At 43.1% G+C, this 27,296-nt stretch overlaps 1 protein-coding gene across 1 annotated transcript in view; it reads left to right on the forward strand.

The window, feature by feature from the left end:
• The first annotated feature begins 478 nt into the window (after positions 1 to 478).
• RNF125 (ring finger protein 125) overlaps positions 479 to 27,296 on the forward strand; it is a 32,832-nt gene continuing 6,014 nt past the window's right edge. Inside the window, exons 1-3 of the mRNA XM_077492615.1 lie at positions 479 to 914; positions 22,025 to 22,178; positions 26,553 to 26,647. Of these exons, the coding sequence (XP_077348741.1) occupies positions 781 to 914; positions 22,025 to 22,178; positions 26,553 to 26,647 (383 nt within the window). The 5' untranslated portion in view covers positions 479 to 780. The remainder of the gene's footprint in view (positions 915 to 22,024; positions 22,179 to 26,552; positions 26,648 to 27,296) is intronic.

The following is a 27,296-nucleotide window of genomic DNA, read 5'->3' on the forward strand; positions in this document are numbered from 1 at the left end:
GGGCCTCTATACAGTACTACCTGAGTATTCCCCTCACAGTGCACTGGATATCCTTGGGACTCCATATACAGTGTGTGTGTGTATATATATATATATATATATATATATATATATACACATACATTAGACCAAAAAGAAGGCCATTTGATAGGAAGGAGGGGTCTGGTTGTGTGAGACACATGCAGGTCACAGGACTATATTGATCCTTCTATGGTGATTAGTGACAGTCTGAGGGACCATCAGGGACAACAAAGCGGGAGGAGCGGCACGTGTGGTGAATGGTTGTGTCTCGTGGATGGGCAGCCTATGTATCATCTGTTCCTTTGTTGCTGGGAGCTAACTCACTGGCTGCTCCGCCCTCTCTTTAGTAACAGAGAGCACCCAGCAGACGGTAGGGGGTGGAGGGTGCCATCCTCCGGGGGTGGAGGGGGTGTCACCCTCTCCTCGTTGTGTTTACTCTGCACTCTGCTGGCACTGAGCACATGCTGCTTCCCAACAATAGCGGCCGCCTCTGATTGGTCCGCTGCCACTGTAACCCGATCTGCTGCCTGCAGGCCCTTCACATGTATTGTACACGGAGCCGCGATCACAAAGAGTCTGCGGACACTTTCACTGATAGCCCCGACACTCTCCATACACTTCTCACTATATACTTCTCTCCATACACTTCCCACTATATACTTCTCTCTGTACACTTCTGCCCACACACTTCTCTCTCTATACCTCCCTCTGTACACTTCTCGCCATACTTTTCTGTCTATACTCTTCTCTCCCTCCACCATGGGATCCGTGCTGAGCAGTGAAGGAAGCCGGGAGCACAAAGCCCCGGCCATAGAAGACCCCAATCCCAACTACGACTGTGCCGTGTGCCTGGAGGTCCTGAACCGGCCGATGAGGACTCGCTGTGGCCACGTGTAAGTGACCTGGGTGGGTGATCGCCCCCGGGGTTGTGTGTTCTCCAGTCCCTGGGACAAGTTGTGTGTGTTCTCTCCCACTCCACAGCCCCCTTCCCCGGCCCTGATCTACTGGTCAGACTGGTGATGAGGAATGTCTTTGTGTGTGATCCCCCATCCTCACCAGATGGCCTCTTTGTTGTGTGCAGGAGATGGGGGACACCCTCCACACATCTGACCTACATTCCCTGCACACAGGTCCTTCCTTCCCATGTCATCAGAACCCCCCCATAGTCACATCCATGACATCTGTGTGTACATGTATGTATATATGTACTGTGTATAGCTTTCCATCTCTACAGGATTATTTCTACTGCTCACTGTCATCTGTCACTTGTCCTCTTGTATCAGCTGAGATAAGATCTGCAGCTCTCCTCCTATGTGTGGTGCTAGCAGTACTCTGCCTACAAAAGGAGGTCAGAGGTAACATTTTCAGAATAAGCCTTTCCTCTGGGGGAAAACATTTTCAGAATGAGCCTTTCCCCTGGGGGAAAACATTTTCAGAATGAGCCTTTCCTCAGGAGCAGGGGTCTCCAAACTACGGCCTTCCAGTTGTTCAGGAACTACAATTCCCAGCATCCCTAGTCATGTCTGTAAATGTCAGAGGAACACATGTTCAGAATAAGCCTTTGCTCTGGAGGAACACATTTTCAGAATGAGCCTTTCCTCTGGAGGAACACGTTTCTTAGAATGAGCTTTCTCTGGAGGAACCCATTTTCAGAATGAGCCTTTCCTCTGGAGGAACACATTTTCAGAATGAGCCTTTCCTCTGGAGGAACACATTTTCAGAATAAGCCTTTCCTCTGGAGGAACACATTTTCAGAATGAGCCTTTCCTCTGGTGGAACACATTTTTCAGAATGAGCTTTCTCTGGAGGAACCCATTTTCAGAATGAGCCTTTCCTCTGGATGAACACATTTTCAGATTAGTCATATCTTATGTAAAGTAGTACATGCAACAGGTAGTTATGGTAAGTTGAAAAGTTTTGATTTGGTTGAAATATATTTGTAGCCCGTTTTGGACGGGGCAGAGAAGGGTTAAAGCCTCCCACTGGGTTTATTTTATGCTGTTTTTGTATTGTTGGGGAAATTTCCCTTCACTTCCTGTCCAGGAGATGCAACAGGAAGTTAAAGGGAATCGAAAGTAATGGGAAAGTCCCCTCTAAGGCAGGATTCACACCTATGCATTTTTAGTGCTTTTTGCATTTTGCAGATTTGCACTACAGAACGTGTTCCATAGGAAACCATGTTAAACGGACTGTAGTACAAATCTGCAAAATGCAAAAAGCACTGAAACTGCATAGGTGTGAATCCAGCCTAAGGCCTGTTTTACATGGGCACTGCCTGATTAGATCAGCAGAGGATCCATGAACAAATCCTCCGCTGAACCTGAGCACAACAGAAGCTTTGCAGACCCGTGTTAGATCTATGGAAAGCCAGATGTCATTGGTCCTGAGTTCTTTACATCCCTCATGCTTAGGCCTAAAAATACAGAAAAGACCTTTTCCGTTTCTTTGTTTGGATGTAGATGGACTCAGTTAATCAGATGTTCCATCCAACCACACATAGATAAATGGTGACCCCAGTTTTTTTTTTACCAATAAAAGTGTGATTAGATCAAAATGATCAAATCTGCAAACAATGAAATAGTCATAACTTCCCTCCTAATCAATTTTACACTTAATTTCTGATTGTGTTCGAGTCAGTTGGCCAGGAAGGAGTATTATTGATTGTTTTGTATCAACCTGCTACACTGAGTTACTTTGTTCAAAAATGCAAATGTTTTCGATCAACCAGATTATGAGAATGTACGGCGGAAATAAAAGTACAATCAATAACTTATTACAATGGTAACTTATGATCTTATCTTAACTATTGATCAAGATCCATTTCCCCATGTGTGATATATCAGTTCAAAAGGATGTTGACTATCGATCAATTATTCCTATTGGAAGAGATTGATCAGAAAAAAATTATCCTTTATCAAGTATGAATGGCCACAACAGCATGAACCTCTGATCAGGCCCCCCTGAAAAACTGATGGGTGGCTCTGATTGGACCGCCCATGTAAAAGGAGACTTAGATAGTTGTCCCACAGACAAGTGTCTCCATTGGAAGATTTCCTCATAACTCTTGTTGCGGCGACAATTCTAAGACCCCTTTCACGCTAGGGCCACGTTCGCGGTAAAGCACCACTAGTTTTAGCGGCACTTTACTGCTGTTTAAGCGGTGCTTTTTGGCCGCTAGCGGGGCGCTTTTAACCAGAAGGGGTTCAAAACTCCTGTGTTGCGGCGCTTCCAAAGCACTTTTCAGGCGATCTGGAAAAGCTGCCCATTCATTCCAATGGGCAGGGCATTTTGGGAACGTTAAATACATCGTTCCCAATCCACCCCAAAGATGCTGCTTGCAGGACTTTTTGGAACATCCCACAAGTGCACCGGGTGAGTGTGTAAAGTCACACTTGAATGAACGGGAGGCTATTTCCAGCGCTAATACGCCTGAATAGTGCCCCAGTGTGAAAGGGGTCTTAGGCTACGTTTGAACCGTGAGCCACCGTGTGCCTCCCCCTGGATTTTCAAGGGCCAACGAGAGCTTTCACACGGGCCTACTTAAGCATACACCTGTGCAAAGGCTTTGTTTGCTTGCACGGGATGCATTGGTATTCCTAGCATCCATGTGCAAGCGGCCCCATTCATGCAGCAGCTGCACAGACAGCCGCTGCTCCTAATTTGACATCTATGTGGGTGCAGGTGTGTATCGCAATGGTGTGAGTTTCAGTACCTGCAAACACACAGATGTTAAATTGAGAGCAGAGGCTGTGTCCTCATTGACAGGAATGGGACTGCCTGCATGGGAATGCATGGAACGCTGCTGCATCCTGTGCATACAAATATGGCCTGTGCACACTCACCCTGGGTTCACACTAGTGCAATTTGGGAACCAGTGCTATCCCAGCGCCGGTACCCGCATCGCACCTCTCCCACAGGCAGTTCACACTGCCTTGTGCAAACCGCTGCAGGTGTCATTAAAGCAGTTGTATATGCTTTTTTTTTTTAAACTTTTACCTACAGGTAAGCCTATAATAAGGCTTGTTATGGCCTGTACACACGATCCAAAAATGGGACGACAGATCGTCTGACTTTTTCCGCTTAATAGTTGCAAGTTGAAATTGAATAGGTTACTAAAGTCATAAAAATTCTCGTACGACAGAAAAAAAGGAAGTGATGTCACATGTTGTAATATATTTTCGGACGACAACTGTACTGACTAAATGAAAATCGTACGATCTGGCATCGTACGAGGAACATTTTCTTGCTTGTCCGATCAAAAAATATGGGATGAATTGTCGTGTTCGGCCCTCAAAAGCTCTGTACTAATGATCCGATTATCGTACAATTGCGTCAAAAGCGGTATTTTTCGTCCGATTTTTGGATTGTGTAGCACGGGCCATTAGGCCCCGCAGGGCTCCTCCACCTGTTAGGCCCCTTTCTGTATTTGCGGTCACTGAAACAAATGATTTTTGTGAAAAGCGGAGTAAGCTCTTCCATGGAACAGCTGCTGTGTCCATCCTGTTGACATATTCCACAGGTATCATGTTGCAGATGATTTGTGTGAATTTCCTTTCAGCTTGCTCTAAATGAGATGGCTGTTAAAGCAAGGAAATGACATCAGATGAAGAAAAACATGGCCGGCTTCCTGAAGTAAAACAATGAGAGTGGGAGAACAGCGTGACTAAGGGTGATGCCATAGAAATGAATATGAATATTGTGTTATGGGAGGACTGGGACACAAAGAGCCCAGCCACATGGTGCTTTGTTTATTCACATTCATTGCAAAGTGGATGCGTCAGGCCTGCAGCTTGGCCTGGGAGATGGCTGACAAGATCACTGTGTGGTTTGTCTCCTTCCAGTATTAAGGGGTAGAGCAGATTGCATGGACAAATTCCTGAAAACGTGACATGACGAGCTTCGGTCTGCATGTGTTTATCTGGCGATAGTTTGTCTTTGTGTGTCAGTGCTGGCAGCCATACTAGGGGAAAATGAGCAGTCAGAGAGGTTAGTTCATCAGAGCTGAGCTTACTGATCTTTAGCCTAGGTTCAGTTTGATGCGATTTGGCATGCAATTTGACATGCCAAATCGGTGGCAATTGCCAGCAATGGCACCATCTGAATCTGTGAGACGCTGCATTTGCAGCACCGCACAGATTCCCAAAAGTATCGCCCTGGATGAGTCACAAGAGCCTGTGATGTAATGCGTAGGGGAGGGGCAGATTGGTTTGGTAAGACGCTTTTGCATCTCTCACGGAGAGGCAAGAAGTAGCTGTCGCATCGTCGCTTTATATATTATACGCGGTATACAATTGGTGCACTGGAGCACCTTTTAAATGTGAGTTCTGTGTACTCACTTTTGTTGCCAGCGGTTTAGACATTAAAGTGGGGTGCCCCCTAAAAATAAATAAATGTAAAAGTCAGCAGCTACAAATACTGCAGCTGCTGACTTTTAATAATCGGACACTTACCTGTCCCAGGGTCCAGCAATGCGGGGGAACGAAGTCTCCCTTCTCCGCTCTGGGCGCCGGCATTCTTACTGTGGGCACTTGGCTTCACAGCCGGGCACCCACTGCGCATGCGCGAGCGGCGCCGTGCCCCGTGATACGCCGCACAGTCATCTGGGACACGTGACAGGTCCCAGATGACTGTGCGCTGACGAGGGGAGGCGATGTTACCAGCCCGGGCAATGAAGGAGGCAGACTACGAGGGACCCCCTAGCAACAGGCATTTAGAGGTGAGTAAAACATTTTTTTATTCAATTATTTTTTTTTACATTTTTTTATGAATTTTAAGCAATTTTTTTTTTTTTTTGGTGGCAACAACACATTAATGGCTGTGTTGAGTTATTTTGAGGGGACAGCAAATTGACACTGTTATACAAGCTGTACACTACTTTACATTGTAGCAAAGTGTAATTTCTTCAGTGTTGTCACATGAAAAGTTAGAATAAAATATTTACAAAAATGTGAGGGGTGTACTCACTTTTGTGAGATACTGTATATGTATGTGGCTCAGAGAACTTTTTTTTTTTTAGTTATGGAGCTGCCATATCTGAGTAGCCCCAGACTGAATATCCTCATTCGTATCTCTTGGTAAAACTTTACAAACAAAGATTAGCATGCAGCAGGATAGAAGTCATGGTTGATCACATGACAGGAGCTATGGGTTACTTCATCAGTGCTATGACCTTTTCCTGTAGCTGTTACAGTGTTATCATTGCTAGCTGCAAGGACAACAGGATGTGTTCCTAGTGGTTGACAGAAGTGAAACAGAGTATAAACAAGTAACGTGTCAAAACAGATACTTGGGAGTAAAACACAAATCTCTAGATATAATATTAACCCTTACCAATCTTCACAATCCTTTGAATTTTTTATTTTATTTATTGCTAAGGCTAACCTGTTAAAGCGGAGTTCCACCTAAAAGTGAAAGTTTCACTTTAAGGCCTCCTCCCGATTTTGACAGCTATCTTTTAGGCGATCGGAAGTGAAAGTTTTCTTCCCCCCCTCCCTCCCGAAGTCTTCTGGGACACATGACGGGTCCTAGGAAAACTTTGGGGCCAGTCACAGAGCGCAGCGCCACTCGTGCATGGGCAGTGGTCACCTGGCTGTGAAGCCACAAGCTCTCACAGCCGGGTGCCCACAGTAAAGATGTCAGAGTTGCCGAGGGAGGACACAGGGTGAAAACGGCAGGGATGAGTGCACCAGTGGATCGTGGGACAGGTGAGTGGGTGTTTATTAAGTTAGCAGTTACAGTGACTTTTAATAAACACCAAATTTACTGGAACTCTGCTTTAATTACCCAATAATTTAGTAGGGTGTTAGGCTTGGTTCACATTGCTGCCACTTGGGATCTAACTTGTGAGACCCCAAGTCGCATGACATGTGAAATCCCATGTCAATGAGAGCTGTCCTAATTAGTACTACTGATGGCGCTTTGACTTTAGAAAAGGTTCCTATACTACTTCCAAGGTGACTTCTATCTGACATGTGTCCATAGGCTTTAAAGTCACCTCCAAGTTGGATCCTTATCTATATTGATGTGATTTGGATCCTATTTTACAGGAAGATTACCCGGGAATTCTAAAAAGTTGCTTCTAAAGTTGCATCAAAGTAGTGCTCAAATTGCCAGGAAGTCACCTGGCAAAGTCGCACCGTAAGTCGCGGCGATGTGGACTGAGCCTAAAACCTTTCCACTGTCACTGGCACATGTGCAGTAGGTCATGCACTAGTAGATTATTTTCGTTCAGGCTGCAGGCTGATCAAAAAAAAAATCTAACAGACTACTTCTGTGCTATACAGATGGACAAATCTTCCACTGCAACTATTGTATTCTGACAGCCAGTACCAGTGGCTGTCAGAATACCCAAACAGCAACTGCATCTGCCTCCTTTGATTTCAGTTGATGGATATTAGGCAGGAGGGTGGTGACAGGGTCACTTAGGAGCAATTTGCCCGGGTCATCAGGAAGCAGACAAAATTTACAGTGTGCTCAGCTTTAGTTTAGTTGTAGATGGTGATAGTTGCCAAAATGTTCCATAATTTACTAACATATTAGATTTGAATCCCAACCACTACACTACCTGCCTGGAGTTTTGCCTTTAGTTCTACATCAAAAGTGTAACAAAGTTCTGACTTTATTTGTTCTGATGGAGATTAGAGCGGGAGCTTGCTTCATAGCAGAAGACATCAAGAACGGGTGTGATGGGTCCTCCAGATGGACTCACCAGTAAAACCTGGAAATCCAAGCATCAGCCTGGTGGGGTTGTTAAATACATTATCTAAACTAGGTTATAATAAAAATGCACATGCATATCAACCAATCTGATTCCAGCTGTAAGAAACATTTCTCATTTGTTACGGTGAACATCACAGACACTTCTCCCAGTTTTAGCCCCTGTACACAGGGTCGGAGATTTCCACAACCAAATCCGTCGGATTTTGTCCGTCAGATCTTGTCCGAAACTGTTGCATACACACGGTCGGACAAAGTTGGCGAAAAAATCTGATCTTTCAGAACGTGATGACGTAATTTCGTTACAATGGGACTACATTCATAGCTTTGATGTAGGAATTTGATCTGAGCATGCGTGGCACTTGGTCCGATCAAAATTCTCTACACATGATCGGAGTATGTCCGATCGGCCCAGTTGGTCGGGAAATATTTCCAACATGTTGGAAAATTGGGTCCGACGGATATTCCGAGGGAATCAGTCCGATGCATACCACACACAGTCGGATTATCCGACAACACGGTCTGATAGGACACATTCCGACGGATTCTCCGATCGTGTGTACAAGGGCTTAGACATCTGCTTAAAAGTAATGGTGCGCTGATATAGATTGTCCAAAGATAATCTGCTTGTGAACAGCCTTTAACATCGGAAATGAAAGGCGCTTCTCAAAGCTTGCAGTTGAAAACAGAGGTGTGAATACAAATAAGGGCTTGTCACCACATACAGAACTTTGTATCTGTTTATCTGTTACCAAGACTGAAGGGGGTCAGCAAACATTGGCTCATGGTATTAGAGAGGTTTATTCCAATTTGAACATTATGCTTGGGACATTCAGAAACAATTTGTTCTTTCAGTATGTTCATAATCTGATTATTCCGTTAAAAAATAAGTAATGTAATATGGCTAAATATAAATGTGAATGGAAGCAGAAATAGTATTGCGAAGCAGGCAGCAATAAGGGGTAGGGCAGCCATTAACTATGTATGCATATCACAGCACACCAGGTTGGGGGGACATCTGAGGGCAGCATCACATTCAGCCCGTGTGTACAGCACCTGGGCCGACAAACTGGCTGTTCGGCCGGCTTCTGTCAAAGGGGCACAAGAGCCCAGTGAAGGAGATTGCTGTACTAACATTGGGCTGTTAGTACAGCAGCTCCTCCCAAGCTCTTCAGTTTTTTTTTTTTCGTTCAGCCTGATGGGTTGAACAAAAAAAAAAATCTGTTACTGTGTGCTAGGCTTTAAATTTGTGACTGGCCAGTTTGGCCCAAAAGTGTGTTTGTATTTCTTATAGGAATTTGCTTATTTGGTCAAGCACTGTTGCAAATCTTTATGTGGAAAATGCCGCAGAGTATGTTGGCACTATAAATCCAGGAAACAAAAATAGGAGTCAAGTAAGGACATTACATACCTAAGGCCATACCACCAATGAGACAAATTCAGGAGGCACACAGTAGAGGGAGGCATTGGGACTCGAGTGCCCATACCAGACACTCTGTCATCAGTGTGTGCATGTTTAGCTCTGTGTATGTTCGGCCCCTGATTGGGGAATTGGTTGGCGTGGTGCAGACAGCTGTTTGGCCCGACTGTCAGCATCCTAGCAACCGAAGACATTGTGCACTCCCTGAAAGCTTCCTTTTGTCATTGGATCACACATGACCCCTGCTGCAGGACTTCCTTTGTTGCTAGAATGCAGGTGGCCCCTTCTGCACAGGGTCTCTTGTTGCTAAGACACAGGTGGCCCCTTCTGCACTGTGTCCCTTGTTGCTAAGACACAGGTGGCCCCTTCTGCACAGGGTCTCTTGTTGCTAAGACACAGGTGGCCTCTTCTGCACAGGGTCTCTTGTTGCTAAGACACAGGTGGCCCCTTCTGCACAGGGTCTCTTGTTGCTAAGACACAGGTGGCCTCTTCTGCACAGGGTCTCTTGTTGCTAAGACACAGATGGTCTCTTCTGCACAGGGTCTCTTGTTGCTAAGACACAGGGGGCCTCTTCTGCACAGGGTCTCTTGTTGCTAAGACACAGGGGGCCTCTTCTGCACAGGGTCTCTTGTTGCTAAGACACAGGGGGCCTCTTCTGCACAGGGTCTCTTGTTGCTAAGACACAGGTGGTCTCTTCTGCACAGGGTCTCTTGTTGCTAAGACACAGATGGTCTCTTCTGCACAGGGTCTCTTGTTGCTAAGACACAGGTGGCCTCTTCTGCACAGGGTCTCTTGTTGCTAAGACACAGGTGGCCTCTTCTGCACAGGGTCTCTTGTTGCTAAGACACAGGTGGCCTCTGCTGCACAACGTCATTGGTTCTTATAGTGCAGGTGCAAACAATAATGGGGACTGTGGCAAAAATGGCACCCTCGGGTGCCCCCCGGTGCAAACCTTAGTTAGGCTGGTTATGGACAAATGGCTTACTCATCAATAATGACAAGTGATGCGACATTTTCTCAACCAAAGAATGGTTCTTTTGTCCATGGAGAAAATGGATCATTCCCAGCATGTTGAAAAATGTTGGCATAATAACAAGTACTTTGATGATCATTAAAGTTTGCTTCCACTTGGTCATGGAATACTACATGTCTAGTTTTCACAAATAATCACATTGTGTGCAAATGCTAGGGTTCATTGACTATGCATGGAGAGTGGCGTCTAAGAAAAATTAAGTATTGGATTATTTTGGATTCCTTGTACCTATAGGAGATGATATGAAATTACCCAATGTATATATACACAGGTGTATAAAATGTTTTAATATTCTTCCCTATATTTAATCATTTTAAAAGACAAATGTCAGTGTTCAGTGCATAGTAGGTAATATGTTTAAAGGGGCTGTAAAGGGAATTTTTTTTTTTTTAGAATACAAACATGTTATACTTACGTCCACTGTGCAGCTTGTTTTGCACAGAGTGGCCCCAAAGCTGGTCTTCTGGGATCCCTCAGCGGCTGTCTCGGCTTCCCCCCGCAAGTACTTCTCACGTTACGAGAGCTCCCTCGCATGGTGAGAAGCAATTGCGGGCGCGCTCCTGTGATATAGCCACTCACTGTATCACTCGGCGCGCTGCGTCATTGGATGTGATTGACAATGGTTAGGTAAGTAAAACGGGGGGGGGGGGCTGGGGGCGCCGGTGTCCTGTCAAATACTGTCCCCCGTCGGATAGTGTCCGCTGTGTACCGCACATGCGCAGTACACATGACAAGCATATTCCGAAAATATCCGAAGATGAACGGCACCTGCGCCGTGAGTCCAGGTTCAAGCCCCACCATCCAAGTGGACATAGAGTTAGAATTAAAAAGAGCCAAGCGAAGCGAGGCCATGCCGAAAGTGTGGCGAGCGAAGCGAGCCTGCGTGGGGCCCTCTAATATGTGCAGCCCTATGTCCACTTGGATGGTGGGGCTTGCACCTGGACTCACGGCGCAAGCGCCGTTCATCTTCTGAGATTTTCCAAATCTCCTTGTGCTCCGTACTGCTCAATCGCTGCACCTGCGCAGTACGGGGCGGACACTATTCGATAGGTGGACATTTTTGGACAGAACACCGGCACTGTCAGATGTTTTTTCACCTTAAAGCGGTTCTTCACCCTAAAGGGGAAGTTCCACTAATCTGATCCCTCCCCCCCTCCGGTGCCACAATCGGCACCTTTCAGGGGGGAGGGGGGTGCAGTTACCTGGATAATCCAGGTATCTGCACCCACTTCCGGGCAGACCGCCACAGACATCTTTTTTTTTTAGGTGCAGAACCGCTTTAATGCATAGAATGCATTAAGGTGAAAAAATGTTTACCTTTACAACCCCTTTAAGGTTTTTTTGTTCAAAACCATAAAAATGTGAACAGCAGGCAAGGATTAGGTAAAAGCTCAAGAGGCAATAAAGACAGATTACCTGGATTTGAAAGGTACATATTTGTGTCAGTGTGATTTACTCCTCCCCCGCTTTCACAGAAAAGTACGTTATATTTTGACAAAGTTCATTAAGGTTAATGATATGCAGTTATACCTGAAAAACAAAGATAAAAGCTTTACTCTTTCAATGAAGGGCTCAAGTTGGCCACACACAAGTAGCTTTTTTTGTAGGAAAAAAAGCAACAAATGGATCCCTGTAGCCATGCTATACAGTGCTGGTGAACAAATCTCCTGGGGCTGCTACTGTAGTTTGACAGCTGCCGCTGATGGCTTTCAAAGTACCCGTACTGAGGCTGCATCTGATCGAAAAGATTTCCAGCAGTGTCCTTCAACAAAAGTTGATTGGTTTGGGTCCAGCTGCTGGATTTTATGGAGTCCATCTTAGTTTTTCAATTCAGTGATATCATTTTGGATTATAAATGAATCCTAATTTACCTGCTGACCTCTCGTTGTTACTGACAGGTTGAACTTTGATTTTTTTTTTCGCTGCAGTTTCCTTGTTTTGTAACGTGATGCTTTCAGCCAGATTGGTATTAGTCTATAGTGACTTAGAAGACTTAAAGCAGAACTACACTGTATCTGAGCACCACAAAACAGAAACTCTATTTAATTTATGTTTAAAGTGGTTCTAAAAGTAGAAAGTATTTCATCTTAATGCATTCTATGCATTAAGTTAAAAAACCTTCAGTGTGCAGCCGCCTCCCTCATACATACCTGAGCCCCATCTCGATCCAGTGATGTACATGAGAACCTTGGCTGCCCAGGGCTCTCTTTCCTGATTGGCTGAGACACAGCAGCAGGCGCCATTGACTCCCGCTGCTGTCAAAGTCAGTGAGCCAATGAGGAGAGAGGAGGCGGGGCCGAGCCACGGCTCCATGTCTGAATGGACATACAGAGCAGTGGCTCGGGGGCCCCCATAGCAAGCTGTTTGCTGTGGGGGCATTTCGACAGGAGGGAGGGGCATGAAGCACCTGCGGGGAACTCGAGAAGAGTAGGATTGGAGTTTCTCTGTGCAAAACCACTACACAGAGAAGTTGGTATAACATGTTTGTTATTTTTAAACAAACAAAAAAAAAAAAGCAAGACTTTAGAGAGGAAGTAAACCCTGATGGGTTTTCCTTTCTCTTTGTTTCCCTGCAAAGGTAAAGCATAATGAGTTACTATGCATCACATGGTAGCCCATTATGTGACACTTACCTGACACAGGAGCCAGCAATGTCACCACTGTCCCCTCTTCCACAAAGCGCCCATCTTCCTTCCGGGTATCGCGGCTCCGGCGCTGTGATTGGCGGGAGCCGCAATGACGTCACTCCGGCACATGTGCACGGGAGCCGCTGCTAACGGCATGAACAATGGCACGCTCAGTAGACAGCGGTGCCTGTCTTTTGCAAATATCCCCTATATCGTGTAAGTTTAGGAGAAATTTCTTGCACCTACAAGTAAGCCTTAATCTAGGCTTACCTGTAGGTCAACGTGGTCGGTAAGGGTTTACAACCACTTTAATTAGCTCCGCTTACGTGAGATACGAACTGTCTGTATTTTTATGCTATTTGGTGCATTCACTGCTCCATAATGTATAGGTGGTGCCTTTTAGAACTTCCTGAATTTGCTGAATGAGTCGCTGTCAGAACTAAAACTGTCACAGATGCTTCATGAATTGGGCACATTACTAAGAGAGATTACCACCAGAAAAGTGGCGCAGCAGCTTTATTGAATTCCCTCCAGAGATTTATTGTGCAGGCTAATACAGTGCTGGCTCCAGCAGGAAGCAATGCGTTGTGTGTTTCAGCACATCACACAGCTTTTTATTTTCTCTTATTTGAAGTTTTATATAATGACACGTCATTCGTGTCAGTGCCAGTGCAAAGCAGACCCAATGCCCCACACATCACACCAGTGTTGGGATGTAAATGGGGCACATAGAAAACAATTGTTTTCTTTGTGTCCCAGCAGTCACCTGAGTTAAACCAGTGCATGAAAACACAGGTCACCGTACACGTGTGAACAAGCTCAAGAGATAATGAACGCCTAAGAAATAATCAAAATAATAATGAAAAAGTTAAAGCCCATCTCTGGGGAAATCACCTATGATCCAGCAGTGAGCTATCCCTCAGCATTCTCACATCCAATTCAGGGCTATGGGCTCTGCTATAGAACTGATGATGTCATAGGACCTGCAACTCTGAAGATGGATGTGGCTTCCAGTGGGGACAGCGCAGGCTTCGTTTGCAAGTAAGTGCCACATAATGGGCTAGTATGCATTATACTTTTACTTTGCAGGGAACAAAAGAGGAAGTAAAACCCATCAGGGTTTACTTCCTCTTTAAGATCAACTCTCTTTTGGCACACAGAGAGAAACTGTCTCAGACAGATTTTGCAGTGTCTCAAACGCCATCTAAAAGGGGTGCAGCATGAGCTATATCCAGGTACAAGTTGTAGACATGTACAGGAATTTGTCTCACCCTGCACCACTTTTAGAACACATGAGGGACACTTTTGCAAAATCTGTCTGCGCCAGTCTTTATGAATTCCAGCATCTGTGTTCTGCTCAGGCACTGTGAATGTAGCCCCAATGTTACTTCAAAGGGCACTGCATATATATGGCATAGCTGCTGATGTATGAAATGATAAAAACTTCTCTCAGTACAAACCTGAAGTTTTTGTTTTTTCCTTCTTTAAAACAGTACTTGCACAGTTCTGCTGTGATATGTATGGTATGACTATTCTAGATGTGAAATCAGTAAGGGAACAATGGAGTTACACTTCAGAAAGCAGTTCAGTGGAAAATACCGGTTTATGATAGCAATCTGCCAGACAATGACAACTGAAATGTGGTTGGTATGGTGAAATGTACACTTTCATTTGTTGTAGTTTTTGAAGGTGAGTGTCATTACCTTTACCTCTGTGATTTATTTCTTTGTGTATTTTTGGTTTCACAGGTTATGCAGATTAAGGGAGAAATTAAGTAATGGACATTAAGGCTGCTTTCACACTGGGGCGGGAGCAGCATCGGCGGTAAAGCGCCGCTATTTTTAGCGGCGCTTTACCGTCGTTTTAGCGGCGGTGTGCGGGCGCTAGCGGGGTGGTTTTAAAAGGGCCGAAAAGGGGTTAAACCCGCCCGCAAAGCGCCGCTGCAGCGGCGCTTTGCCGGCGGTATTGCCGCGGTGTCCCATTGATTTCAATGGGTAGGAGCGGTATAGGAGCGGTGAATACACCGCTCCTTCACCGCTGCAAAGATGCGGCTAGCAGGACTTTTTTCACCGTCCTGCCAGCGCATCGCTCCAGTGTGAAAGCCCTCCGGCTTTCACACTGGAGTTAAAAGGGCCGTTTTTTTTCAGGCGTTACACAGGCGCTATTTTTAGCGCTGTAACGCCTGAATACCGCCCCAGTGTGAAAGCAGCCTAACTTGTAGCAGCAGTGGTACTCTTAAAGAGACCATGTTACCAATTAAAAAAAAAGTTGCAGGTACTTTGGGGGAGATTTACTAAAACTGGTGCACATACTTTATAATCTGGTGCAGCTGTGCATAGTAACCAATCAGCTTCTAACTTCAGCTTGTCCGATTAAGCTTTGACAATAAAACCTGGTAGCTGATTGGTTACTGTGCACAACTACACTAGAATCTTTGTGCACCAGTTTTAGTACCCCCCCCCCCCCCCCCCCATATGTCTGATCTATGTGTGTGCAAAATTGTTTTCTCTTCAATAACATCTTTGGAAAATAAAAAAAATGCAGGTAAAAGCACAGTAAAATCAAGTATTTTAAATCCTTACTTGCAGCATGTTTCCTTTACAGAAATTGTTTTTCTTTAATATGTAATGTGCCATTGGTTCCTGTTGCTGTCAATAAAAGTCAGCGAGCCAATGAGGAGAGAGAGGGGCTGGGGCCAATCGCGGCTCTGTGTCTGAATGGACACATGGAGCTGCAGCTCGGCTCGGGTGTCCCCATAGCAAGCTGCTTGCCGTGGGGGCACTTAGCAGGAGGGAGGGGCCAGGAGCCCCAAAGAGGGACCAGAGAAGAGGATCGGAGCTGCTTTGTGCAAAACCATTACACAGAGCAGGTAAGTATAACATGTTTGTTATGTTCATACAAAAAAAAGAGACTTTAGTATCACTTGTAGGCCCCTTTCACACTTGTGCAACCTGAAAGTTGCATGACTTTTGACGCAACATCGGCAGGACTTGAACGCAACTTGGTGGGATAGGCAATGCCTTTGTAATCTTGAGGACTATGGACCTCAAGTTGCATCAAAGTCAGACCAAAGTAGTGCAGGGACTACTTTGAAGTTGCACAGATATGAACAGCACCCATTGGAAATCATGGGTTACGACTTGTCATGCGACTTTGCAGTCCCAGGTCGCACAAGTGTGAAAGGGGGCTGAGGCCTGTTAAGTAAAATCAGAACAAAAAAGTCCAAATACCTCTCCCTTCCACCCTCTGGTGCCCTATCTTACTTTCTATGCCCAACGATACAGTAATTGTATTTCTCATCATTTTTTGTGCTGGCTTTGTGTTATTTATTGTTGTTCCAGGTCCAGTTTAATATATGAAGCTATACTTTGTATAGTTCATTTTCCAGTCAGGCAAGAAAGCTGGGGAATTACCAGAAATATTGATACTAGAGATTGGAAGTCATAGCATTGTTGTTGTGAACTTTGTATTTATTCCCTGTCAATTCTGGCATGTACCCAGAATGATATCATCCTATTCCTGTATGTCCGCTGGCTTTTTAAAGGCAAATAGGAGAGAACAAAAACATTCTTGTAATTTCAGTGGCCTATCCTGCCCAATGTAGGGAGTTTTCAGAAGATTGGTCAACTTGGAAGAGAAATTCCAGCTAGAAAATCTGCTCATGGACAATATAAACGTCCAGCAATGTTTGGCTTACACTCCTTAAGACATAAAGTGGATGACAATGCAAACAACATACTGGATGAGAGTGTTGTGCTCGGAAATATTTAACATGGAGTTGTGAAGCAGAGGTTAGAAAAGACCCATCCTTTCCCAGACCTCTGAGATGCTGCATTTTTCTGTACATACTAGAAGTGTGTGCAGACCTACATATATGTCACATATATGTCAGTGTATATGTCACTGGAACCTGACGGATTTTGTTTTTTTTATATACTAAAGCATGCCTGTGTGTAAAAGGTTCTTATACATTATCTATGAGATCTCGATAAACTGAACTTCCATTTCCAATGACTGGGACAGCAATGTATCTAACCATGCTAAAGACATAATATGTGACATCCATACATAAATACAATTCAGATCAGGAATGAGCTAAGGCAGGTTAATGGGCAGAATATTGTAGTATTCAGGGGCTGGTCAGTCCAGCACAACCAGAGCACCCTTATAAAGAGCCAGAGAATAATTAACATTAACAACTTAACGACTGCCCACCACCAATAGACTGTGGCAGGGCCGCTCTGCGCCAGATCACGTACCCAGTACATCACCTGACACTTCCGGTTCTGAGGTGCACGTCGCCGGAGACCCATTTCTGCTGTAATTATACACAGCTGGAGGTAACGTGGACTCGACGTCCACCGACACACGCTGATTATACAGGACACAGGCAGAACGACAATCTGCCTATGTAAACAAGCCAGATTGTCATTCTCTCAGAAGCGAAGGCAACAATCCTGTGTTTCTGCAAAGCAGGAAGACAGATCTTTGCCTTCCCCTAGTCCAGTGATGGTGAACCTTGGCACCCCAGATGTTTTGGAACTACATTTCCCATGATGCTCCAGTACACTGCAGCGTGCCAGAGCATCATGGGAAATGTAGTTCCAAAACATCTGGGGTGCCAAGGTTCGCCATCACTGCCCTAGTCAATGCACCTCCCCCACAGTGAGTAAGCAAAACTTAGGCAAACAACCCTTTGGTCACCCCTGATGTTAACCCCTTGTCAGCTAGTGTCATTAGTACAGTGACAGTGCATATTTCTTAGCACCGATCACTGTATTAGTGTCACTGGTCCCCAAAAAGTGCCATTTAGGCATCCAATTTGTTTGTCCTGCTATAAGTAGCTGATCGTTGCCATTACTAGTATAAAATATAAATAACTAATAATATCCCATAGTTTGTAGACCAATCAATATACACTTATTTGGATTTTTTGAACTAAAAATATGTAGCAGAATACATATTGGCCTAAATTTATGAAATTCGATTTTTTACATTTTTATTGGATATTGTTTTTAGCAGAAAATAACAAATATTTTTTTTTTTTTTAAAGTGTCTTTATTTTTTGCACTATAAACAAAAAAAGGCAAACTGCAAAGGGGATTAAATGCCACCAAAATATAGAAAATATGAAGAGAACACTCCTATGGCAACATCTGTATAGGAATTTGATATAGCAAAAGAAAAAAATGGGCATAAGATAGCCTAAAGGTCAGACTTTAAAGGCACAATGTACAGTAATAGATATAAAATTATTTTATTTATAACAACATGTGGTACAAAAAGCAAAAAAAGATAAAGAGTTAAAAACATATACACAATACATGGCAAAAACAAACATGCATAGTATACATAGTAGTGAGCCCTCGTGCGTTAACGCGTTTTGCTGTCTAGGTTCCTCGGGACACACTCAGGGATTGTTGGAGAAAAACAGGTCTCACTATCTTGCAAAGGAGTCCATGAAAGATATTCTCTCCTGTAAGGCTCCAAGTATCCTCATATATATTGTTTCAAGTATTTTGGAATTTGTAGCAGAAAGCCAATAGTTCGGAGTGCCACAAAGCAAGAGTCAAATTAAACCAGGTTCAACAGCTCCTCGGGGCCATCATGGCTACAAGTCCGTTCAGCATACCCCCCTAGGGACCCACAAGTTGCCCACCTGGGGTGGTATGCTGAACGGACTTGTATCCATGATGGCCCTGAGGAGCTGTTGAACCTCGTTTAATTTGACTTCTGCCTTGTTGATTGCAGTTTGGGCTTTGTGTCTGAGTGTTCATGTATATGGAACTGGCCTTAAATATATGCTCATATTACTAAGGATTTTGTCTCTTAGTGTCCAAGTCCTTAGGGAATCCCTTGCTGTCAACCAAACTAGTGTCCCCATTGGAAGAGTTCCCCTGCGTTCCCATTCTGGTGGCATCCCAATTTTTTTTTACTTTCACCTTCACTGAAAATGGTAATCATTATAAATAGAGAAGGTTGATCTCCCTGATAGGTATTCTAAAGCCCCGTACACACTATCAGTTTTTCTGCTGAGTTTTTCCTTCAGATTTACCAAAACCATGTAATGCAAGGGCCCGCCTGGTTGCATACACATTGAAACTCCTAAGGTTTGCCCTCATATTATATAGTTTTGGTAAATCTGAAGGAAAAACTCAGCAGAAAAACTGATAGTGTGTATGGGGCTTCAATCCTTTCCACCCTTCCATATATGCAGTGGCAGGATGGGTGGACCTTAATGCAGAGCCACTGCACATATGTGCCCATGGGGATGGAGTGGTGGGGGATTGAATCACTATCAAGTTATTATTGCTGTCTGTTTTCTATTAGGAAGTTTCATCCTCATACTCTCCTTATCATTAATGTCACTGGGAATGAAAGTGCAAATCCAAAATTTTGAGTTGAACATCACTTTAAAACACGAATAGAGGAGAAATCTTCAGATGGGGACACTTAGTTGAGTCTACAGGACAGGAAGTGAAGGGAGATTTCCCTACTGAAACATATATGGCAAAAAAAAGTCATAGGAATTATTAATCCTCCCCTATTTCGTCCAAAAATGTGTAAAAGTTATGTTAATATATGTTATCTTTAATAGAGGAAACTAATACCAAACAACTAAATCAGCTTCATTGACACAGTACAGATATACAATGTGCTCCCTTTCAGTAGTAAGCAGCAGGAATCCTTCAGAATTGATCAGATCAGTTTCTTTGCAGTTTTTTTAATAATCATAAAAGGCACATTTTCAATGGAGTCTGATCTTCTCAGGGTATACAGTTGGTAATGTATGTACTCAGCTTTCAGACCAAAATATATTTCAATCTGCAAAGACATTTATATCCAATAATCATAATGATATGTTAAGCATATGTGATATATGGGTCAGCTGTGAACTGTAAAACTAGGTCAGCAGTACTCTCATGTTTAATTATTAACTTTTATCAGAACATTAAAGAGGAACTGAAGTCTGCTCACATAATCTGTAATAAAAACATCTTTGTCATTCTGAAGCTTCCCTCTAACTATGTTACATATAATTTTAAATATACTGTGATTCTGTACTTTCCAAATATGCTGCAGAAAGCTTCCTCCACTGAGTCTGGCTGCAGCCATTTTAACTGTGGGCAGCTGAAGCTGCTGCCTTTTCACTTCCTGGATTTACACAGAGGCACACCTCTAGCTCTGCAGCTCTCATTGGACCTCTTATAACTCATCCCAGTCCCTTCCTGACAAAATCTCACGAGAGAGAGCCTTGCGTGATGTCATGAAGTTCTGCTTTAAATAAAGCCAATATGGCAGTGCAACGGGCAACAACTGATATAGTGTCTCTATCTTTTCTATAAAATGACCAATATGGCATTGTCAGAAAAAATTGAATTATCTACCAGCTGTGTGAGCAAGATATGGTGTGTAAGCACTTGTGTTTAATGCCTTAGCAGCCATTGGCTGCCAACGCTGATCGATTTCCATTTGCCATTTCCGGTCAACCTCATTCAACAGACGCTTTGCGTTTGGCCAGATTCTCTCTGACTGGCTGCCGTACACAGTGAATAAATAGACAAAGTGGAGAGGCAGAATGTTCCCTAAAGTGATTATTAGTTCCTAATTTACTGTTTTCAGTAGTATATTTTCTATTTATATACCTATTCATTTCAAGATATGTCTTCAGAATAACAAATGAGGTACAGCAATGCTTGCTTATGCACGCATACCTCTTCACCTTTTTGGCAATATATCCCAATGTCGCGCTTACCCCTAACCCAGGTGGTCAGACACTATAGCTAGCTTCTGTATTCTTCACCTATAGTAGCCTCCTTTCCCATAAGGCAAGTAGGCCTACCGGTACTTGGTTGCCCCCAGGTCTTGTACACAATGCTATAGCGCCTGGCCACCACTTGCAGGTACTTACGGGTGGCAGACAGGCAGAGTGGTTCATTGACAGTCCTGGTAAAAGGCAGGCAAGACTCAGAGTAGTCAGGATCCAATCCGTATTCAAAAAGCAGGCAGAGTTTGGAGAATAGTTGATATACAATTTGAGGTCATAAACAGGGGAATCCAAACAGCAGAGCAGGACAGAAATACAGAGGGCTTGAGCATGTATTACCCACATTAACACAACCATGAGACTGCCATCTTGGCTGGCCTAAATCAGGTTTGGTCTCCACCCAGAGACTGGCTACATCAATCACCTTGTAGGTGGACAGACAGTGAGAATGCATCGCAGCCAAAAGCAGGATTCTGGAACCAACAGCTATGATGGAGCAGGACTGCTTCACGCTCCGCACCCCCTAGGGCAGGGGAGCCACCAGGGGGAAAGGAAACTCTTCTCTCTGCCTTGATTCTTATTGATTAGTTGCCCCCCTGAATTTTAAAGACTGCCTATGTGGACCATAACTACTCAATTTTTTCATTAGTCTTGCAGATTTAAAGGGATTGTAAAGTGAATTTTTAATTTTAAAAAAAAATAACAAACATGTTATACTTACCTCCACTGTGCAGCTCGTTTTGCACAGAGTGGCCCTGAACCTGCTCTTCTGGGGTCCCTCGGCGGCTGTCTCAGCTTCCTCCCGCAGGTACTTCTCACATTCATGCGAGCTCCCTCGCATGGTGAGAAGCACCTGCGGGCGCGCTCCCGTGATACAGCCGGCGGCTATAGCCGCTCGCTGTATCACATGGCCCGGCCCTCCGCGTCAGTGGATGTGATTGACAGCAGCGCGAGCCAATGGCTGCGCTGCTTTCCATCCATCCACTCCAGCCAATCAGCGGCCAAGCTGAACGGTGGAAAGGACGACGGGGCGAGCGCGGGATTTTCGAGGGGTGAGGTAAGTAAAACGGGGGGGCTGGGGGCTCAGGCACTGTCAGATGTTTTTTCACTTTAATGCATAGAATGCATTAAGGTGAAAAAACATTTACCTTTACAACCCCTTTAAGGCACTGAGCCTCTTTCCCCAATGCTCTCTTACCCTAGCTCACTCACCCAAAGTTACTGCAAATGATTCACATTCCTAGACATAATAGCCACGAATGTGTCAAAATCTAGCCACCTATTTTTATTTCTACTGTTTTATTAAATGTAAAAGCCTGATAAAGACTATATTACCAAAATACTGCTAACCTTATATTTTGCAAAATTCCTGATAGACTTACAGATGTGTTCATTTGGGTTCTGCAAAAAATAATTTTTTTTTCTTTCCTCTCTTGTAGGTTTTGTCACACCTGTATTAAAGCTAGTCTGAGGAATAATGCATATGCCTGTCCATATTGCCGCACTCACTTGTCATCTGAAGGAACACTTGCCGTGGACATCATGAAGAAGATGAAGACTGTTTTTCAGAATTGTGAAGAGTGTGAGGAAAAGGTAAAATCATCTATACGCCAACCTGTGCATGAAAAAAACAAGTTGTGTTATTATAAAATAATTTAACCGGGTATAGCACACAAAAATATGGAAAAGGTATCTTAAGGAAATTGGTATAGTAAGAAAAAGACATAAAATATTAGCAATGTTCACCTATTTCACTGTTCTTTTCATAATCCAGAAAAACTGTGGTGAATGTGGAAAAATGTGGAAAAAGAATACTTATGCGCTACTCTGTGTAGATTACAAAGGTTCCAAAAATAAATAAAGTGCAATAATGGATATATAGCTGCTGGACTCCTGTAGTGTCACCAGCACCAAAAGAGTAAAATGTATACGTGTGCCCAGCCTCTCACCTTAAGGAAGACCCCAATGGGTCTAGTCAAGCATCTATACAATCCTCAGTGGCAGTCTCCTCTCCTTTCCTCTTTGTTTGGAGGTGACATGGCTGTGGAGACACTGGAGGCTCCTCTCCTGTTTGGTTTCTGTCCTAACAGACCTCTCTTAAACTATGTCAAAAACGAAGCATTCAACAGCGTTAAAACAAGGACTTCCGGTCTCGGCCATGGGCGGAAATGACATCACCCGGCTCCTCCTGATGCGTTGCATCACAATCACATGACTTTTTTCAAGGGTGACTGTGGAAGCTGTTCTTAGACAGGTATCAAGTAGACATGTGCAATTTGTTTCGTTACAAATTCTTTGTTTGCCAAAATTCGACAAAATTTGTTCATTTGGAAATATTCGAATTAATGAAAACCCGTTTAACAAATTTTGTTCCGAAAATTCTAGAGAACGAAAATCTAAAATTCGAAAACCCGAAATTTCTAATCAACGAAAATCTGAAATCCAAAATGTGAAAATTCAAAAGAACGAAAATAAGAATGAAAATATAAAAATTTGAAAGTCCAAAATAATAACTAACAATAACTATTGCTAACTATTAAATTATAGGTATTGGAATTTCCTTTCAAATTTGTCTGTTAGCGACCACCAATTAGGACGGTGCCATTGCCAGCAATTGTTTAGCATGCAGTTTGACATGTAACCAAGTTGTACAGCCAAATTTGAAAGGAAATTCCAATACCTATAATTTAATAGTTCTTATTAGTTATTATTTTGGATTTTCGCATTTCAGATTTTTACTAATTATAAAAATAATGAATACCGCATCTAAATGAATGGAACGTAAGGAATTTGATTTTTTTTTTCTGAGGTTACGAATTTATATTTTAAATAACGAATTTCAATCATAACGAATGACCCAAAATACGAAAAAAAACAAATGAAACGCAAAACATTTTTTTCGGCAGTGCATATGTCTAGTAACAAGTGAGCCACATGTGTAGCCAGTGTGAAGGAACATACCTGACTGAGATGAGCCTAACACCCATTTTTTGGATATACTCTATGTTGGACCCGGGATGCATACTACTGTATTTCCAGTTTTGCAAGCCAAATTGGGATAACACCTATCGGTACTTTTTATTTATTTATTACATGTCCCCATTCACATAGCATAACTTAAAATAAATATTTAACAATTTCAACTTACCTTTTTAGATGCTCTATTCTGCATCCTCTAGCAAGAATAATCCTACATACTGTAGTTCTCTTTGTTTATGCAAGGGGATGGGCAGCTGTGTTTGACATAATTACCCTGCCTGTACTGTACAGACAGATCTTCAATTGTAACTAACAGGGAATTAAAGGTTTAGAACAGCCTTTCTCAACCTTTTCAACACAGGAACCCTTGAAACAACTTTCCGGTCTCTGGGAGCCCCTGCTAAAATTAATATATCTACAGCTCACGATACACAAGTGTGATGGTCAGTGGGAAGAATGCTCCTTTACACTTGTGATCATTACGAAGAATTCCCCCTTACAAATAGTTAAAAAGATCAATGGTGTCAGTGGGAATTTATCTGAGAGGCAGAAACTGTTCATTGCTCAAGGAACCCCTAGCAACCTCTGGAGGAACCCTAGGGTTCCATAGCTCTCTGATGTCATTCCGTTCAATGCTGCACCAGCAGTCCTGTATTGTACATGAAGTCCCCAAGGGCCTGCCCACATCTTAGGATGTTGGACAGCAGAAGAAAGCACCCACTGCTGGGTGAATGAGGAATAAGATAAGTATATTAATGTATTCCCCATTCCCTAGGCAGAATTAAACCTTGCAGAGCAGAGGATGACCCGATGCAAAGACAATTTTTTTTTCACATGCAACAAGATTTTTTTTAACTAGGAGAATACAGTTGTGCTCATAATTTTACATACCCTGGCAGAATTTATGATTTCTTGGCCATTTTTCAGAGAATATGAATTATAACACAAAAACATTTCTTTCACTCATGGTTAGTGTTTGGCTGAAGCCATTTATTATCAATCAACTGTGTTTACTCTTTATAAATCATAATGACAACATAAACTACCCAAATAACCCTGATCAAAAGTTTACATACCCTGGTGATTTTAGCCTGATAACATGCACACAAGTTGACACAAAGGGGTTTGAATGGCTATTAAAGGTAATCATCCTCACCTGTTATCTGTTTGCTTGTAATTAGTGTGCGAGTATGTGTATAAAAGGTCAATGAGTTTCTGGACTCCTGACAGACCCTTGCATCTTTCATCCAGTGCTGCACTGATGTTTCTGGATTCTGATTCATGGGGAAAGCAAAAGAATTGTCAAAGGATCTGTGGGAAAAGGCAACTGTATAAAACAGGAAAGGGATATAAAAAGATAGCCAAAGAATTGAGAATGCCAATCAGCAGTGTTCAAACTCTAATCAAGAAGTGGAAAATGAGGGGTTCTGTTGAAATCAAACCACGGTCAGGTAGACCAACTAAAATTTCAACCACAACTGCCAGGAAAATTGTTTGGGATACAAAGAAAAAGCCACAAATAACTTTAGGTGAAATACAGGGCTCTGAAAACATGTGGTGTGGCTGTTTCAATGTGCACAATAAGGAGGCACTTGAAGAAAAATGGGCTGCACGGTCGAGTCTCCAGAAAAAAACCATTACTATGCAAATGCCACAAAGTATCCCACTTACAATACGCCAAACAGCACAGAGACAAGCCTCACATCTTCTGGCACAAAGTCATTTAGAGTGATGAGACCAAAATTTAGCTTTTTGGCCACAACCATAAATGCTTCATTTGGAGAGGAGTCAACAAGGCCTATGATGAAAAGTACACCATTCCGACTGTGAAACACAGATGTGGATCGCTGATGTTTTGGGGATGTGTGAGCTACAAAGGCACAGGAAATTTGGTCAAAATTGATGGCAAGATGAATGCAGTATGTTATCAAAAATTACTGGAGGAATATTTGCATTCATCAGCCAGGAAGTTGCACATGGGACTTACGTGGGCATTCCAACATGACAATTATCCAAAACACAAAGTCAAGTTGACCTATCCTTGGCCACAGCAGAATAAAGTGAAGGTTCTGGAGTAGCCATCTTGGTCTCCGGACCTCAATACCATTGAGCCACTGTGGGGAGATCTCAAATATGCAGTTCATGCAAGACAGCCCAAGAATTTCCAGGAACTGGAGGCTTTTTGCCAAGAGGAATGGGCAGCTTTACCATCTGAGAAGATAAAGAGCCTCATCCACAAATACCACAAAAGACTTCAAGCTGTTATTGATGTTAAAGGGGGAAATACACAGTATTAAGAACTTGCGTATGTAAACTTTTGATTGGGGTTATTTGGGAAGTTGTCATTATGATTTAAAAATAGTAAACACAGTTGATTTATAATAAATGGCTTCAGCCAAAACATTAACCACGAGTGAAAGAAGTTTGTGCTATCATTCATATTCTCAGAAAAATGGTCAAGAAATCATAAATTCTGCCAGGGTATGTAAACTTATGAGCACAACTGTATATTGTACATTTTCACTATTCAATTCTGGCACAGAAAATAGCTATGCTGACAAATTGTGATCACACATGACTGAGGCTGGGTTCACATCTAATGCCGATGCAGCTCCTAGGAGAGGTCCACTGCATCCCAGTTCACCGTTTCAGGTCAGATTTTAGCCCGAATTTTTGGCTGAATTCGGACCTGAAATAGACCAAAAGACGCACAGGATCCCTGTGCAAATTTGCAGCGGAGTCGCAGCGGAGATATGTGAACCGGCTCCATAGAGAACTGGTCACAATCTCCTGCTATTACCAATTATTCCTGCATCCAATTGGCAATAGTGTGAACCCAGCCTTATACAGACAAAACCAAACAGCTTCCCTTACATAATTGTCATGTCTACATCTTTTTCTTCTGTTTTTACCCATATCAAAAAACAATTGCACTGTGAAATATGCTTTGGGTTTCATACTTATCTAGCTATATCTTTTTATTTTTAGATTTGCCTGAGTGAAATGAGAGCACACATGAATAGGTGTCAGCAATACATTACAAAATACGGCCCTCTGGAAGAGCTGGGGAAAACACCATGCAGGTATGTCACATATGATGATTATTAAGTGATGATTATCAACCTTTTGCCATCCATGTAATGCATTTTTGCGTCAGCGAAGAGAGTGGGCTTTAACACCCATGCTATAAAGTTCAATTGTGATAAAAGCGCAAACTTCATATAAATATAAAAGCGTGAAAAACAGCAATGTGAAATATGGTGCAGCTGCCACTTTAGGTGTAAATAACACTAAAATCTATCAAATATGTAAAGTAGGTCCTATTCCTTTAAGGAGGTTTTCTCTTTCATAGTTGTGGCAAACATATGCCAATTTTATAAGCAGTGCTTCTTCTGGGGATGGAAACATAATCTGGACAGTTATAGCAAATTTGTGACAGCAGGGAGTTTTGGCATCATACTGACAGGGCAGATAACTGTAAAATAAACCAGTCTGGTTGGAAAGTTGTTATTACTATTGATGTCCAAAATCTGTTGGTGTTGACAAACCTAGGCTCAAGTCACATTAACAACCCCACTGCTAGCAACAAGCTACCAGGGGCAGTATCAGTAATAGAGCACTCACATGCTATGTTGTTGGTGAGCAAGATTTTGTTGATTTTTGGCCAGCAAGGTGGCAATGCCATAGGAGCAAATGGGTACTCCAATTGGTAATCCTGTTGCTGGCATGGTC

Source organism: Lithobates pipiens, unplaced genomic scaffold, assembly GCF_037356315.1.
Source record: "Lithobates pipiens isolate NorthernLeopardFrog02 unplaced genomic scaffold, aLitPip1_a1.2 Scaffold_19, whole genome shotgun sequence".
Classification (NCBI taxonomy): Eukaryota; Metazoa; Chordata; class Amphibia; order Anura; family Ranidae; genus Lithobates; species Lithobates pipiens.